Genomic DNA, 18,098 nt, shown 5'->3' on the forward strand with positions numbered 1-18,098 from the left:
GAATTTTGTAAGTTTCTATAAGATCCCCCCTCAATCTTCTAAATTCTAGCGAGTACAAGCCGAGTCTATCCAGTCTTTCTTCATATGAAAGTCCTGACATCCCAGGAATCAGTCTGGTGAACCTTCTCTGTACTCCCTCTATGGCAAGAATGTCTTTCCTCAGATTAGGAGACCAAAACTGTACGCAATACTCCAGGTATGGTCTCATCAAGACCCTGTACAACTGCACTAGGGACAATTTACAATTATACCAAACCGATTAGCTTACAAACCTGCACGTCTTTGGAAGTGTGGGAGGAAACCAAAGATCTCAGAGAAAACCCATGTGGTCATGGGGAGAACGTACAAACTCCATACCGACAGCATCCGTAGTCGGGATCGAACCCGGGCCTCTGCCACCGTGCCACTGTGCCACCCCTAAAAATAATATACTGTATACCCCCGAGAAGCAGAATTCCTGGGCCTGAGGTTTATTGTGGCTGAAGATAGACACAAAAAGCTGGAGTAACTCAGCGGGACAGGCGCCATCTCTGGAGAGTAGGTGACGTTTTGGATCGAGACCCTTCTTCAGGCCCTGAAGAAGTAGAAGAAGAGGGGTCTCGACCCGAAACGTCTCTCCAGAGATGCTGACTGTCCCACTGCGTTACTCCAGTGATTTGTGTCAATCTCTCATAAGATATGTTCTTGATCTTCCGACCTACTTCATTGCAGTCCTTGCACTTTTTCTATCACTCTAACACTGGATTCTGCACTGTGTTAGGTTTCTCCTTTGCACCACCTTGCACTTTCCACTCGTCAGAGGGTGGTGAATCTGTGGCTCTTTAGTCAGAGGGAGGTTGTCTGTTGTGTGTGTAGGATAGTGTTAATGGACACGTAAGGCTGGAGTAACTCAGCGGGGCAGGCAGCATCTGTGGAGAGAAGGAATGGGTGACGTTTCGGGTTGAGACCCTTCTTCGGACTGTGGCTGTGTCTCTTGGCTACATCCAGGTACCTTCAGAGCTCCAATCCCACTGAAGGTGGACAGGGGCAGGGTACCCATGGCAACCTTCCACCAGGGACAGTTCTCACAGTAGCTGGAGAGTCAAGAGCGGCACGGTGGCGCAGCGGTAGAGTCTGTACAGAGTTTGTACCTGCTCCACGGGACCACGTGGGTTTTCTCCAGGATCTGCGGTTTCCTCCCACACTCCAAAGACGTACAGGTTTGTAGGTTAATTGGCTTGGTATTGAAACTGTACAACTCCTCCCCCTTCTGTCGTGGGGTAGACTGTGACTGACTCCCCTCACCCCCCTTCCCAATCTTTGCTCATCCCCAATCCTTTCCACTCATCATTTTAATTTCATAGAAACATAGAAATAGAAACATAGAAAATATGTGCAGGAGTAGGCCATTCGGCCCTTCGAGCCTGCACCGCCATTCAATATGATCATGGCTGATCATCCAAATCAGTATCCTGTACCTACCTGCCTTCTCTCCATACCCCCTGATCCCTTTAGCCACAAGGGCCACATCTAACTCCCTCTTAAATATAGCCAATGAACTGGCCTCAACTACCTTCTGTGGCAGAGAATTCCGCAGATAATCTGTGTGAAGAAAAAATATTCTCATCTCGGTCCTAAAAGTCTTCCCCCTTATCCTTAAACTGTGACCCCTTGTTCTGGACTTCCCCAACATCAGGAACAATCTTCCTGCATCTAGCCTGTCCAACCCCTTAAGAATTTTGTGAGTTTCTATAAGATCCCCCCTCAATCTTCTAAATTCTAGCGAGTACAAACCGAGTCTATTCAGTCTTTCTTCATATGAAAGTCCTGACATCCCAGGAATCAGTCTGGTGAACCTTCTCTGTACTTCATGTTTCATGTCTTTTGTGTTTTTATGACTGTGGGCAGATCAATTTCCCTCCTGGGATTAATAAAGTTCTACCGTGTTGTGTCGTATAAGTGCAAATTGTCCCCAGTAGGTGTAGGATAGTGTTAATGTGCGGGGATCGCTGGTCGGCGCGGACTCGGTGGGCCGAAGGGCCTGTCTCCGCGCTGTATCTCTAAACTAAACTAAAGTGAACTAAACTAAACTAAACTAGTTGGTGGAGAGAGATAAAAGGATTCTCTGTTGACTCCAAGACAGGTCAACCTGTTATCCACAGGTCAACAATCAGCATTGGAGAACAGAGTCTCATGGCACAGTGGTTAAGTAACTGGAGCAGCAACCAGAGGCCTGGGCCTAATGATTCTGACAAGAGTTCAAATTAAACCACAGCTGCCTGGAATGTTTACATTGGTGCAATTAAATAAGTCTGGTCTTTTTTTTTAGAAAATAAAGTTAATTTCGAATCGTGGTTTCATAAAACCGCTAAATTGTCATAAAACCCCAACTGGTGCCCAGAGGAGAGAGAGTCATGGAGTAACACAGCTCAGAAACAGGCCCTTCGGCCCAAATCGTTCATGCTGACCAAGATGTCCCGTTGAAGTACTCCCAGTTGCTTAATTTGCTCTTAGGCTTAATTTACTTCAGCTTATTATTGTCCCATGTGCCGAGGTTCAATGAAAGATTTCTGATCGTGTACTATCTAGTTAAAGGAAATACTACAGATGATGACAATCAAGGCATCCACAGTGCACAGATACAGGATAAAGTGTACAACATTTAGTGTAAAGATATAACATTAAAGTCTGTTAAAGTTCGATTAAAAATAGTTCAAAGGTCTCCAATGGAGTAAACAGCTCAGGAGTTGTTGTTGGTGGGATGGTTCAGTTGCCTGATAACAGCCGGGAAGAAACTGTCCCTGAATCTGGAGGTGTGCGTTCGTTTTCACACTTCTGTACCCCTTGCACGATGGGAGAGGGGAGACGAGGGAGTGGCCTGGGTGAGACTGGTCCTTGATTATGCTGCTGGCCTTGCCGAGGCAGCGTGAGGCGTAGATGGAGTTGATGGAAGGGAGGTTGGTTTGTGTGATGGTCTGGGCTGCGTCCACAATTCTGGTCCTAAATTCTGCGTTATGTACCTTCCCCTTTGCTCTACCTATTGTACCTGAGTTTGTGTTGATAATATGTTTGTGTGATCTGTTTGAGTAGTACGCAGAACAGAACTCTTCACTGCATAGAATGTGCTACTCCAAATTACCTGTATTATGTTTCAGAGTATTATTCCCTTTAACACGGAGGTCAACATCCACGTCAAGCTGATCAGTTACTAGAAACATAGAAACACAGAAAATAGGTGCAGGAGTAGGCCATTCGGCCCTTCGAGCCTGCACCGCCATTCAATATGATCATGGCTGATCATCCAACTCAATATCCTGTCTTCTCTCCATACCCCCTGATCCCTTTAGCCACAAGGGCCACATCTAACTCCCTCTTAAATATAGCCAATGAACTGGCCTCAACTACTTTCTGTGGCAGAGAATTCCACAGATTCACCACTCTCTGTGTGAACATTTTTTTTTCTCATCTCGGTCCTAAAAGACTTCCCCCTTATCCTTAAACTGTGACCCCTTGTTCTGGACTTCCCAAACATCGGGAACAATCTTCCTGCACCTAGCCTGTCCAACCCCTTAAGAATTTTGTAAGTTTCTATAAGAACCCCCCTCAATCTTCTAAATTCTAGCGAGTATAAGCCGAGTCGATCCAGTCTTTCTTCATATGAAAGTCCTGCCATCCCAGGAATCAGTCTGGTGAACCTTCTCTGTACTCCCTCTAGGGCAAGAATGTCTTTCCTCAGATTAGGAGACCAAAACTGTATGCAATACTCCAGGTGTGGTCTCACCAAGACCCTGTACAACTGCAGTAGAACCTCCCTGCTCCTATACTCAAATCCTTTAGCTATAAATGCTAACATACCATTTGCTTTCTTCACTGCCTGCTGCACCTGCATGCCTACTTTCAATGACTAGGCTTGTACTTGCTAGAATTTAGGAGATTGAGGGGGGATCTTATAGAAACTTACAAAATTCTTAAGGGGTTGGACAGGCTTGATGCAGGAAGATTGTTCCCAATGCTGGGGAAGTCCAGGACAAAGGGTCACAGCTTAAGGATAGAGGGGAAATACTTTAGGACCGAGATGAGAAAAACATTTTTCACACAGAGAGTGATGAATCTCTGGAACTCTCTGCCACAGAAGGTAGTTGAGGCCAGTTCATTGGCTATATTTAAGAGGGAGTTACTGTAGATGTGGCCCTTGTGGCTAAAGGGATCAGGGGGTATGGAGAGAAGGCAGGTACGGGATACTGTTGAATGATCAGCCATGATCATATTGAATGGCGGTGCAGGCTCGGAGGGCTGAATGTCCTACTCCTGCACCTATTTTCTATGTTTCTATGTCTATGTCTATGTTAACCGTTGCGATAGTCCCTGCCTCAACTACCTCCGCCAGCAGCTCGTTCCATGCACCTCTGGGTGGAAAGGTTACCCCTCTTCTCCCTGCTCCCATCGGGCAAAAGACACAGAAGCATGAAACACGCACCACCAGACTCAGGAACAGCTTCTTCCCCTCTGTTATCAGGCTTCTGAACAGGAGGTAGACAAAATTGCTGGAGAAACTCAGCGGGTGCGGCAGCATCTATGGAGCGAAGGAAATAGGCAACGTTTTGGCCCGAAACATTGCCTATTTCCTTCGCTCCATAGATGCTGCCGCTCCCGCTGAGTTTCTCCAGAAATTTTGTCTACCTTCGATTCTCCAGTATCTACAGTTCCTTCTTGAACAGGCTTCTGAATAGTCCTTCCATAAGCTAGGGTACTGTCTGATTCACCTCTACCCCATTGCGGACATTGGACTTTGTCTCTGGAACTGATGCTCTGCATTGCTGAGAACTATATTCTGCACTCTATACCTGTGCTGAATGATCTATGCCCTATGTTCCATGTTCAATGGAACAATGACATTCATATATGTTGTAGCTTAACAGCCCATACATGCAATCACACAACAAAAATATATATAATAATCATGGGCGGCACGGTGGTGCAGCGGTAGAGTTGCTGCCTCACAACGCCAGAGACCCGGGTTCGATCCCGACTACGGGTGCTGTCTGTACGGAGTTTGTATGTCCTCCCCGTGACCTGCGTGGGTTTTCTCCGAGATCTTCCGTTTCCTCCCCACACTCCAAAGATGTACAGGTTTGAAGGTTAATTGGCTTAGTGTAAATGTAAAATTGCCGCAAATAGTGTGTGTAAGATCGTGTTAATGTGCGGGGATCGCTGGTCAATAGACAATAGACAATAGGCAATAGGTGCAGGATTAGGCCAGTCGGCCCTTCGAGCCAGCACCGCCATTCAATGTGATCATGGCTGATCATCCCCAATCAGTATCCCGTTCCTGCCTTCTCCCCATATCCCTTGACTCTGCTATTTTTAAGAGCCCTATCTAGCTCTCTCTTGAAAGCATCCAAAGAACCTCCCTCCACTGAGGCAAAGAATTCCACAGACTCGCCACTCTCTGTGAGAGAAAGTGTTTCCTCGTCTCCATTCTAAATGGTTGGTGCGGGCTCGGTGGGCTGAAGGGCCTGTTTTCCCCACTGGATCTCTAAACTAAACTAAACTAAACTAAACTGAACTGAACTGAATTAAAATAAACTAAACTAAAGAATCCTACAAAAATGAATGACCATACATGCGTCTACCATGTTGCAGATGCCACCTGAATGGGATGCACTAACTCAGGATAGACCCTGGACTAGCTATAAACCTGGGGCAGCCTGGACCAGAGGAACCCCTGCATGTTCTCACAGAGTGAATGGATTGATGAGGTCATGTTGACCCACTGAAGAGAACTATTAACACGTTGCCCATCTAAAGGCACAGATGTTTGCAAGTTACACAGTGCTTGCAGACGGAAAGCACCTTGCCTTTCATAATGCTCACATCAAACAGAACTCTCAGCCCCCTCAATCCCCTTCATCTTAAACGCATTGAGTTCAGCTGGCTTCAGGAATTCACCGAATGGCCAGTTTCCATGCTGTATGTCTAAACTAAACTAAACTAAACTGTAGATGGTTTATGCATGCAACCTATAATGTAGCTACCTCATCACCACTAACAACATATCCTCACATTATGTCCTTTAGACAATAGACAATAGGTGCACAAGTAGGCCATTCGGCCCTTCGAGCCAGCACCGCCATTCAATGTGATCATGGCTGATCATCCCCAATCAGTACCCCGTTCCTGCCTTCTCCCCATATCCCCTGACTCCGCTATTTTTAAGAGCACTATCTAGCTCTCTCTTGAAAGCATCCAGAGAACCTGCCTCCACCGCCCTCTGAGGCAGAGAATTCCACAGACTCACCACTCTATGTGAGAAAAAGTGTTTCCTCATCTCCGTTCTAAATGGCTTACCCCTTATTCTTAAATCCTTTACTGAAAGGATTTGAACCTTAGTCCTCTGGATCCTGAACCATCTAATTTAGTTGTTTAGTTTAGAGATACCGCACTGAAACAGGCCCTTCGGCCCATCGAGTCCGTGCCGACCAGCGATCCCCGCACACTAACACTATCCTACACACACTAGGGACAATTTACAATTATACCAAGCCAATTAACCTACAAACCTGCACGTATTTGGAGTGTGGGAGGAAACCGGAGCACCCGGAGGAAACCCACGCGGGTCACGGGGAGAACGTACAAACTCCATACAGACAGCACCTGTAGTCAGGATCGAACCCAGGTCTCGGGCGCTGTGAGGCAGCAACTCTACCGCTGCGCCACCGTGCGGCCTCAGGGTGTAGATTTGGCTTTGCCGTAAGCAAAGCATTGCTGAACGATGAACAAGTAGTGACTTTGGGCCAGTGGGAAAGGAAGACACACAAAACAAAACCCACAGCAGAAAGGAGGTGGGAAGGATTCTGATCGATTCAGAGATGGGACCAAAGATCACAAGTTGTAATGTTCAAGGAAGGACATTCACCCTAATTCATTAGTTTAGTTTAGAGATACAGCATGGAACCAGGCCCTTCGGCCCATTGAGTCCACACCAACCCGCGATCCCATTAACTAACACTATCCTACACACTAGGATCAATTTACAGTTGGGTGGCACGGTGGCGCAGCGGTAGAGTAGCCTCCTTACAGCGCTTCCAGCGCCGGAGACCCTGGTTCGATCCTGACTACGGGTGCTGTCTGTACGGAGTTTCTACGTTCTCCCCGTGACCTGCGTGGGTTTTCTCTGAGATCTTTGGTTTCCTCCCACACTCCAAAGACCAACAGGTTGGTAGGTTAATTGGTATAAATGTAAAAATTGTCCCTAGTGTGTGTAGGATAATGTTAATGTGCGGGGATCGCTGGTCGGCGCGGACCCGGTGGGGCCGAAGGGCCTGTTTCCGCGCTGTATCTGTAAGCTGAACTAAAATTAACAAGCCAATTAACCTACAAACCTGTACGTCTTTGGAGCGCAGGAGGAAACCGGAGCACCCGGAGAAAACCCAAACAGGTCACGGGGAGAATGTACAAACTCCATACAGACAGCACCCGTGGTCGGGATGGCACCCGGGTCTCTGGCACTGTAGGGCCAGAGTTGGTGCTTAGGTTAGTTAGTGTTACTGACCCACCACAACCCCTGTCCACACACTCTCACCCCTCTCTGTCTCTCATTCCCACCATCTCAATGCCAACTGGCACCTTGTTACGCTGTGACCTCATGCCCATTGCTCACCTGACAAGATCTAAGATATTAATGATTCAATTAATCGAAAGTTCAATTCCAGTGCATAACTAATGAGATGTTTTTTATCAGAATCATCTCCCAGAGTTTTTAAGCCATTGCAAACCTCAAAATGTTAACTTCTTTGGCAACAATTCCTGGCACAAATGTCCTTCAGGTAATTTATTTCACACATATTAAACTCCCAACAAACCAATGTGTTTAGCTTGGTGGACACAAAGTGCTGGAGTAACTCAGCGGGACAGGCAGCATCTCTGGAGAGAAGGAATGGGTGACGTTTCGGGTCGAGACCCTTCTTCAGACTGATGTCAGGGGAGGGGGCGGGACTGAGATAGAATGTAGGCAGAGACAGTAAGACTGGTGGGAGAACTGGGAAGGGGAAGGGATGGAGAGAGAGGGCTATTTGAAGTTAGAGAAGTCAATATTCATACCGCTGGGGTGTAAACTACCCAAGGGAAATATGAGGTGCTGTTCCTCCAATTTGCACTTCGTCCCACCGAGTCCGTGCCGACCATCGATCCCCGCACACTAACACTATCCTACACACACTAGTAGACAATTTACACTTACACCAAGCCACTTAACCTCCAACCCTGTACATCTTTGGAGTGTGGAAGGAAACCGCAGATCCCAGAGAAAAGGTCACGGGGAGAATGTACAAACTCCGTGCAGGCAGCACCCGTAGTCAGGATCCAACCTGGGACACCGAGTCCTGGCAACATCCTCGTAAAATCATATTACTGTAAGTCCGCAACAGATGTAATGATGGTGCATGGACACAGAATGCTGGAGTAACTCAGCGGGTCAGGCTACATCTCTGGATAGAAGGAATGGGTGATGCTTCGGGTCGAGACCCATCTTCAGACTAATGATCGTGCATTTGTATAGTGCCTGAAACCTTTTATCATTCTTTCTGGGAAACAAAATTTGAAACCAAACCTTGCAAGGTGCAGCAGATGGTGGTGTATAAGGATTGGTCCAAAATGCTGGAGTACCTCAGCAGGCCTGGCCACATCTCTGGAGGACATGGATAGGCAAGGATTTGGGTTGGGAATTTTCTTTCCCTCCCACCCCCAACGCAATCCGAAACTATTTTCCAATTCCTATTTTCAATCTCCTATTTTCAATGGCGGTGCTGGCTCGAAGGGCCGAATGGCCTACTCCTGCACCTATTTTCTATGTTCTCCAGAGATGCTGCCTGATCCTCTTTGTGTCTCTTCTTGTAAACCAGCATCTACAGTTCCTTGTGCCCACATTACTATGGCATTGGATGTACAGTAAAGGAGACAGCATTTTGACTGGTCGCATCACGTTGAGTTACTCCAACACTTTGTGGTCTGTGTGGAGAGAGTAAGGCAGTGGAGTAATCCTCGAACAGAAAGATAAGCAAGAAGGAGTCCCTCAAACAGGAGATTGAGAGTCACGCGTAGAAAATTGCACATCTGGGGTCTTGGCAGCAGAAGGAACAGCTGCCCATGGTTTAGTAAATAACATCAGGCATGATCAAGAAGAGGCCAGCATTGGAATAGTACTGGGCGGCACAGTGGCGCAGTGGTAGAGTTGCTGCCTTACAGCTCTGGCAGCGACGGAGACCTGAGTTCGATCCCGACTAGGGGTGATGTCTGTACGGAGTTTGTACGTTCTCCCCGTGACTGCGTGGGTTTTCTCCAAGATCTTCCATTTCCTCCCACACTCCAAAGACGTACAGGTATGTAGGTTAACTGGCTTGGTATAAATGTAAAAATTGTCCCTAGTGTGTGTGTAGGATAGTGTTAGTGTGCGGGGATCCCCGGTGGGCCGAAGGGCCTGTTTCCGCGCTGTATCTCTAAACTAAACTAAACTAAAGTATAAAGTGCCCAAAGGCAACAGAGGGCAGTGTTATCATTGATGTTAAGTCATATAAAGTGGCCAGGAGATTGTGTATGGTATGGAATGGGTGGTGTTGTAGATAGCCAACATGATTATCAGAAAGTACCGTGGGATTTGGATCAGTTAGGCAGGTTGGCTGAGTTCATGGAGTTTAATGCAGATTTTTAGTTTAGTTTAGTTTAGAGACTCGGCACAGAAACAGGCCCTTCGGCCCACCGAGTCCATGCCGACCTCGACCCCCCTCGAGTCCTGGCAACATGTGCGTACATTTTCTCCGCCCCCTTCCAGGTTAATGGCCTCCTTCCCGTAGATGGGTGACCAAAACGGAACACAATGCACAATTCTCCAAGTGCAGCCTCACCAACATCTTGTACAACTGCAACATAACGTCAGTGTGTCAAAAGCCTTCGTCACCACCCTGCAGGAAGAATATGGGCCAAACTCTGGCAAGTGGGGCTAACTTAGATGGGGCATGTTGGTCAGCGTGGATAAGTTGAGCAGAAGGGCCTGTTTCTGTGCTGTATGTCTCTTGGTGTTGTCAAGGGGAGGTCTTGCCTGATGAACCTGTTGGAATTCTTTGAGGAAGTAAATAGCAGGATAGACAGAGGAGAGTCAGTGGATGTGGTTGGCATGGATTTTCAGAAGGCCTTTGATAAGTGCCGCACTTGAGGCTACTAAAGAAGATGAAAGCCCATGGTATCAGAGGATAGCAGGTGGCAGAAGGCAAGTGTGGCATTACAGGGACCTTTTTCCGATCCTAGGAATGAGTGGGTTAACCTATGATGAGCGTTTGACGGCACTGGGCCTGAACTCACTGGAGTTTAGAAGAATGAGGGGCGACCTCATTGAAACGTACTGAATAGTGAAAGGCCTGGATAGAGTGGATGTGGAGAGGATGTTTCCACTAGTGGGATAGTCTAGGTAGGCCACAGCCTCAGAATAAAAGGACGTACCATTAGAAAGAAGATGAGGAGACATTTCTTTAGTCAGAGGGTGGTGAATCTGTGGAATTCTTTGCCACAGAAGGCTGTGGAGGCCAAGTCAATGTATATTTTTAAGGCAGAGATAGATAGATTATTGATCAGTACAGGTGTCAGGGATTATGGGGAGAAGGCAGGGAGAGATAGATCAGCATGATTGAATGGTGGAGTAGACTTCATGGGCCGAATGGCCTCATTCTGCTCCCAGAACTTATGAGTCTCTGTCTGCTGTGTCCCACTGTCGGGGAACCATGTACTTGTCCTCCCGAATCCCTCTGCCCCCAACATTCTTCACAACCCAATCCTCAGCAGCTTGTCAGCACCAGAGGAAGACACACTCACCACGGCCTCCATCCTCAGAGTCACAGAGTGATACAGCGTGGAAACAGGCCCTTCGGCCCTACTTGCCCACACCGCCCAACATGTCTCAGCTACATTAGTCCCACCTGCCCACGTTTGGTCCATATCCTTCCAAACCTGTCCTATAGAAACATAGAAACATAGAAACATAGAAAATAGGTGCAGGAGTAGGCCATTCGGCCCTTCGAGCCTGCACCGCCATTCAATATGATCATGGCTGATCATCCAACTCAGTATCCTGTACCTGCCTTCTCTCCATACCCCCTGATCCCTTTAGCTACAAGGGCCACATCTAACTCCCTCTTAAATATAGCCAATAATTCCATGTACCTGTCTAACCGTTTCTTAAACGATGGGATAGTCCCAGCCTCAACCACCTCCTCTGGCAGCTTGTTCCATACATCCACCACCCTTTGTGAGAAAAAGTTACCCCTCAGATTCCTATTAAATCTTTGTCCCCTTCACCTTAAACCTATGTCCTCTGGTCCTCGATTCCCCTACTCTGGGCAAGGGACTCTGTACATCTACCCGATCTATTCCTCTCATGATTTTATACGCCTCTATAAGATGATTCCCTCATCCTCCTGTGCTTCGAGAAATAGAGACCCAATCTGCTCACCCTCTCCCTACACACAGACCCTCTAGTCCTGGCAACATCCTCGTAAATCTCCTCTGCACCCTTTCCAGCTTTATAAGATCATCCCTCATCCCCCTGCACTGAGGGATAGAGTCCCAGCCTACTCAACCTCTCCCTGTAGCTCCGGCCCTTGTGTCAGTCCTTGAGTCAGAATCCCCTTGGAGTCAGAGAAACCCCGGGCTCGTTTCATACCCTGTCGCTACAATAGTGAGTTGGGCCGATAGTCTACACTTCAATAGCGCGGCATGTTATACACAGAGCCGGCCACGAGCTCCCATTCTGTGGAGAAGCACCGAGCCACGACGGCCTAGAACTCACTCTGTTGTCCACCCAGATATAATCCAGAGATAATAGATCTTATCTGTGGCCATTGAAAACGGGCCGATTTATGTTCCCTGTGATTTCTTGAACTTGTTCAAAGGACCATGTCCCTTGATCGTGGTACAAATCATTGATTCACTTCATGCCTTTGATTACCATTGTTTGACGGTTCCCAATTTAGCTTCTAATTGCATATCCGGGTTTGGCCATGGAGAGCGGCGTGGGGGGAAAAAGCATTTGCGCCTCTCGTAAGCAGCTTGGCATTGATTGAAGGCGCTGTCACTCCTGTGCTTCAGCAGAATGTCCTGCCCGGGTCACTCCAAGGTCAAATATTGAAGTTGAAACAGGGGACGGTATCTACTATATCAATGCCCAGTTCCACTTGACTGGTTTGTTAATTATGGTATATAATTAAACGTTATGCACATAAAATATGGAGCAGAGTCTCGGAGCCAACTAGACCTTCTCCCCAGTCTCACCGGTACTTGCATTCTGCTCCAACTCAATGGCAGCTAATAGGAAGAAGTGTGTATTTTCACATAGGAACTGCAGATGCTGGTTTAAACCAAAGATAGACACCAGCGTTTTAGAAACATAGAAACATAGAAAATAGGTGCAGGAGTAGGTCATTCGGCCCTTCGAGTCTGCACCGCCATTCAATATGATCATGGCTGATCATCCAACTCAGTATCCTGTACCTGCCTTCTCTCCATACCCCCTGATCCCTTTAGCCACAAGGGCCACATCTAACTCCCTCTTAAATATAGCCAATGAACTGGCCTCAACTACCTTCTGTGGCAGGGAATTCCAGAGATTCACCACTCTCTGTGTGAAAAATGTTTTTCTCATCTCGGTCCTAAAGGATTTCCCCCTTATCCTTAAACTGTGACCCCTTGTCCTGGACTTCCCCAACATCAGGAACAATCTTCCTCCATCTAGCCTGTCCAACCCCTTAAGAATTTAGTAAGTTTCTATAAGATCCCCCCTCAATCTTCTAAATTCTAGCGAGTACAAGCCGAGTCTATCCAGTCTTTCTTCATATGAAAGTCCTGACATCCCAGGAATCAGTCTGGTGAACCTTCTCTGTACTCCCTCTATGGCAAGAATTTCTTTCCTCAGATTTGGAGACCAAAACTGTACGCAATACTCCAGGTGTGGTCTCACCAAGACCCTGTACAACTGCAGTAGAACCTCCCTGCTCCTATACTCAAATCCTTTTGCTATAAAATCCTTTTGTTTTGTGTCTATCTGCAGCTCATAGGAGTCATTTTCATTTGCCCATGCCTGGACTATCGCACCATCCAACGATGGAATTCTTTGCCGCAGAAGGCCATGGAGGCCAAGTCTGCGGATATATTTAAGGCAGAGATAGATAGATCCTTGTTTAAGAGAGAACTGCAGGTGCTGGAAAAATCGAAGGTAGACAAAAATGCTGGAGAAACTCAGAGGGTGAGGCAGCATCTATGGAGCGAAGGAATAGGTGACGTTTCGGGTCGAGACCCTTCTTCACAGTACTGTGTTCAGTTCTGGGCACCAACTTGTAGGAAAGATGTCGTCAAGCTGGTAAAGGGTGCTGAGAAGATTTACGAGGATGTTGCCAAGACTCAAGGGCCTGAGCTGTAGGGAGAGGTTGAGTAGGCTGAGACCCGAAATGTCACCTATTCCTTCACTCCATAGATGCTGCCTCACCCGCTGAGTTTCTCCAGCATTTTTGTCGACGTTAGATAGATCCTTGATTAGTACGGGCATCAGGGGTTACGGGGGGAAGGCAGGGGAATGGGGTTAGGAGGGAGAGGTAGATCAGCCATGATTGAATGGCGGAGCAGGCATGAAGGGCTGAATGGCCTAATTCTGCTCCTATCACCTATGTACATGAACTTATGAATGCAAGGACTCTTCACTGCGACCATAACATTGGCTGTACAGTGTTACAGTTGCGTATGTGATGTGCTAACGTCTCCAAAGGTTGGTCAGGGGCCGTGTATCCATAGAACATTGAAGATAGAACAGAGGACAGTACAGCATAGAAACAGGCCCTTCGGCCCATAATGTCTGTGCCGAACATGATAATACACAATAGACAATAGGTGCAGGAGTAGGCCATTCAGTCCTTCAAGCCATTCAATGTGATCATGGCAGATCATCCCCAATCAGTACCCCGTTCCTGCCTTCTCCTTGCCAGCATATCCCCTGACTCCGCTATTTTTAAGAGCCCTATCTAGCTCTCTCTTGAAAGTATCCAGAGAACCTGCCTCCACCACCCTCTGAGGCAGAGAATTCCACAGACTCACAACTCTCTGTGAGAAAAAGTGTTTCCTCGTCCCCGTTCTAAATGGCTTACTCCTTATTCTTAAACTGTGGCCCACTCCTTAAACACCAATGATAGACACACATGTGCTGGAGTAACTCAGCGGGTCAGGCAGCATCTCTGGAGAGAAGGAATGGGTGACGCAGGGGTAGAGTAGGTCGGGTTCAATCCTATGTTGAGGATACGCTCTCTGTGCGGAGTTTGCACGTTCTCCCCGTGACCGCGTGGGTTTCCTCCGAGATCTTCGGTTTCCCCCCACACTCCAAAGACGTGCAGGTTTGTAGGTTAATTGGCTTGGTGTATGTGTAGATTGTCCCGAGTGTGTGTAGGATAGTGTTAGTGTGTGCGGGGATCGCTGGTCGGTGTGGACTGGGCCTGTTTCCGCGCTGTATCTCTAAACTAAACTAAAGTAGCCCATGGATCGGAGTTCCTTCACCCTACCTGATCGATCCTCTCCTCCAGCACCATGGTTGAAGGGTGAGCCGCCTACAAGATGGACTGCACCACTCGCCGAGAAAACGCAGGCACCACCTAACAAACAGAGATGGGAGAAGAGGGAGTGACCCGGGTGCGACTGGTCCTTGATGATGCTGCTGGCCTTGCCGAGGCAGCGTGAGGTGTAGATGGAGTCAATGGAAGGGAGGTTGGTTTGTGTGTGATGGTCTGGGCTGCGTCCACAATTCTCTGCAATTTCTTGCGGTCTTGGACGGAGCTGTTCCCAAACCGTGCTGTGATGCATCCCGATAAAATGCTTTCTCCGGCGCATCTGTAGAAGTTGCTGAGAGTTGTTGGGGACATGCCGAACTTCCGAAGCCTTCTAAGGAAGTAGGGTATAGACTCAAAATGCCGGAGTAACTCAGCGGGACAGGCAGCATCTCTGGAGAGAAGGAATGGGTGACGTTTTGGGTGAAGATCTTAATTTCATCTTGAGTCTGAATAAGACGAGTCTGAAGAAGGGTCTCGACCCGAAATGTCACCTGTACCTTTTCTCCAGAGATGCTGCCTGACCCACTGAGTAACCCCAGCATTTGTGTCTATAGCCATTCACACTAGTTCTATGCAATCCCACTTTCTCATCCACTCCATACACACTAAGGGCAATTTATAGAGGGCCGATTATCCTGCAAACCCGCACATCAAGGAGATAGACAATAGACAATAGACAATAGGTGCAGGAGTAGGCCATTCGGCCCTTCGAGCCAGCACCGCCATTCAATGTGATCATGGCTGATCATCCACAATCAGTACCCCGTTCCTGCCTTCTCCCCATATCCCCTGACTCCGCTATCTTTAGGAGCCCTATCTAGCTCTCTCTCGAAAGCATCCAGAGAACCTGCCTCCACCGCCATCTGAGGCAGAGAATTCCACAGACTCACCACTCTCTGTGAGAAAAAGTGTTTCCTCGTCTCTGTTCTAAATGGCTTACTCCTTATTCTTAAACTGTGACCCCTGGTTCTGGACTCCCCCAACATCGGGAACATGTTTCCTGCCTCTAGCGCGTCCAAGCCCTTAACAATCTTATATGTTTCAATGAGATATCCTCTCATCCTTCTAAATGTGGGATGTGGGAGGAAACCGGAACACCCGGAGGAAACCGACGCGGTCACAGTGAAAACGTGCAAACTCCACCCAGACAGCACCCAAAGTCAGGATGTAGTGCTGTGAGACAGCAGTTCTACCCGCTGCGCTACTGTGCTGACCCAATCACCAACAGGACAGCAGAACAGCAGCTGATGTTTCTGGTCAAGAGGCTTCAGGTAACGAGCTTGGGATGTCCTCATCTCAATTACACCCTGTGGCTGGAGGTTCATGTTCTAAAGATGTTTCTCTGAATCCCTTCCTAATTAGTATGTCGGACCGAGCTGCAGATGCTGGGTTACATTGAAGATAGACACAAAATACTGAAGTAACTCAGCGGGACAGGCAGCATCTCTGGAGAGAAGGAATGGGTAACGTCACGGGTCGAAACCCTTTCTTCCGACCTAATACTCGAGTCCGAAACCTGTTGGACAGCTCTGATACCTATTGATTATTGATTATCAACTATTGATTTCTCTAATTTCAAGCAGTCTTTGCATTCTCTCTCTCTCTCTGCCCCTCTCCCACCCTAGTCGCCCTGCCAGTTCCACTGTTCGCACCCCTTTCTGATCACCTCTTCCACAGCCAACAATGGACCATTGTGGACTCCACCTTTCCTTGGCCATCGGTGCCGGCTCTGATTTGTTCTGAGCTTTTTCCTGCCTCCAGTTTCCTGCTCCCCTGACTCCCAGCCTGCAGAAGGGTCTCGACCCGAAAAGTCACCCATCCCTTCTCTCCAGAGATGCTGCCTGTCCCGCTGAATTACTCCAGCATTCTGTATCAACCCCTTAGCCCACATTGTTAACTGCAATGTCTTGCTGTTTGTGGGATCTTGCTGTGTGTCGAATGGGCTGCTGCCATCAGCTAGGTTGGAAGCGTTGACATCCCCGCCCGCCCCCCTTCACCCCAAGAATGGGATGGGAAAGGCACTATAGAAATGCTAGTCTATTCACGGGTGACTGGTGTGTGACTGGAGCTAATGACTTGGCCTGTAATAAAACCTACGATGATCAAACTCTGGGCCTCAATAATGATTAAAAAAAAAGTTTCTTGAAGGGAAGCATCAGATTTAATCTGCGCAGGTATGGATCTAGTTATAATTAAAGCAACAAATCACCCCGATGCAGCCTGGCTATCAAGGCCCAACTGATCTCAGCGAATACCCCATTGACATCTCTCTCACAACATATCATCACAGTTGGGGCATCGGATACATAGAAACATAGAAACATAGAAAATAGGTGCAGGAGGAGGCCATTCGGCCCTTCGAGCCAGCACCGCCATTCATTGTGATCATGGCTGATCGTCCCCTATCAATAACCCGTGCCAATATGATACAAAACAAAAGATCTTCCTTTATCCCAGGAGGGAAATTGGTCTGCCAACAGCCATAGAAACATAGAAACATAGAAAATATGTGCAGGAGGAGGCCATTCGGCCCTTCAAGCCAGCACCGCCATTCATATGATCATGACTGATCATCCAAAATCGGTTCCCCGTTCCGGCTTTTTCCCCAACTCCCTTGATTCCGTTAGCCCGAAGAGCTAAATCTAACTCTCTCTTGAAAACATCCAGTGAATCGGCCTCCACTGCCTTCTGTGGCAGAGAATTCCACAGATTCACAACTCTCCGGGTGAAAAGGTTTTTCCTCATCTCGGTCCTAAATGGCCCACCCTTATTCTTAACAACAAGATACATGAAACATGTAATTAAAGTGTCGAGGGGACAGTCCAGGATTGAGGAGGTGTAAAGATGGGGATGGGGGGGGGCAGTCTCAGTCTACCCCACGACAGAAGGGGGAGGAGTTGTACACTTTGATAGCCACAGGGAAGAAGGATCTCCTGTGGCGTTCTGTGCTGCATCTTGGTGGAACCAGTCTGTTGCTGAAGGTGCTCCTCAGGTTGACCAGTGTGTCATAGAGGGGGTGAGCTGTATTGTCCAGGATGCTCCACAGTTTGAGGAGCCTCCTCCCCTCCAAGACCAACCTCCCGTGAACCCAACTCCAACTCCAACTCCAACTCCAAATCCGCCCCCAGGACAGAGCCGGCCTTCCTGATGAGCTTGTTGATCCTGTTGGTGTCCGCGGCCTTCACCCTGTTGCTCCGGGAAACACGGCAGCAAAGAAGATGGCACTGGCTACCACCGATTGGTACAACTTCTGCAGCATCACACTGCCTGCCGAGATATGCAAGAGGAGGTGACCTCCTGGCCCTCAGCACAAACCACTGTTCCACTAACATCGCAAACTTAACTCCATAGAGGCTTCTTTGAGGACATCCCCTAAGCAAACTTGGTCTCCTGTACAGGTGGAGGGTCAAATTCCACCCAAAGAGGCCATTCAGCCCATCATGTCTTAATACTATTCCTATCAAATCTCACCTTAACCCTATGAGTCGT

At 48.0% G+C, this 18,098-nt stretch overlaps 1 protein-coding gene across 1 annotated transcript in view; it reads right to left on the minus strand.

Annotated features, from left to right (window-relative positions):
• The window catches only part of LOC116991874 (nuclear factor 1 X-type-like), a 175,372-nt gene extending 159,438 nt beyond the window's left edge, over positions 1-15,934 (minus strand). Inside the window, exons 1-2 of the mRNA XM_033050849.1 lie at positions 15,832-15,934; positions 14,565-14,654 (exon numbers count right to left, since the gene is read on the minus strand). Of these exons, the coding sequence (XP_032906740.1) occupies positions 14,565-14,654; positions 15,832-15,934 (193 nt within the window). The remainder of the gene's footprint in view (positions 1-14,564; positions 14,655-15,831) is intronic.
• Positions 15,935-18,098: the final 2,164 nt, after the last annotated feature.

Source organism: Amblyraja radiata, chromosome 35 (assembly GCF_010909765.2).
Source record: "Amblyraja radiata isolate CabotCenter1 chromosome 35, sAmbRad1.1.pri, whole genome shotgun sequence".
In the NCBI taxonomy this organism is placed as follows: Eukaryota; Metazoa; Chordata; class Chondrichthyes; order Rajiformes; family Rajidae; genus Amblyraja; species Amblyraja radiata.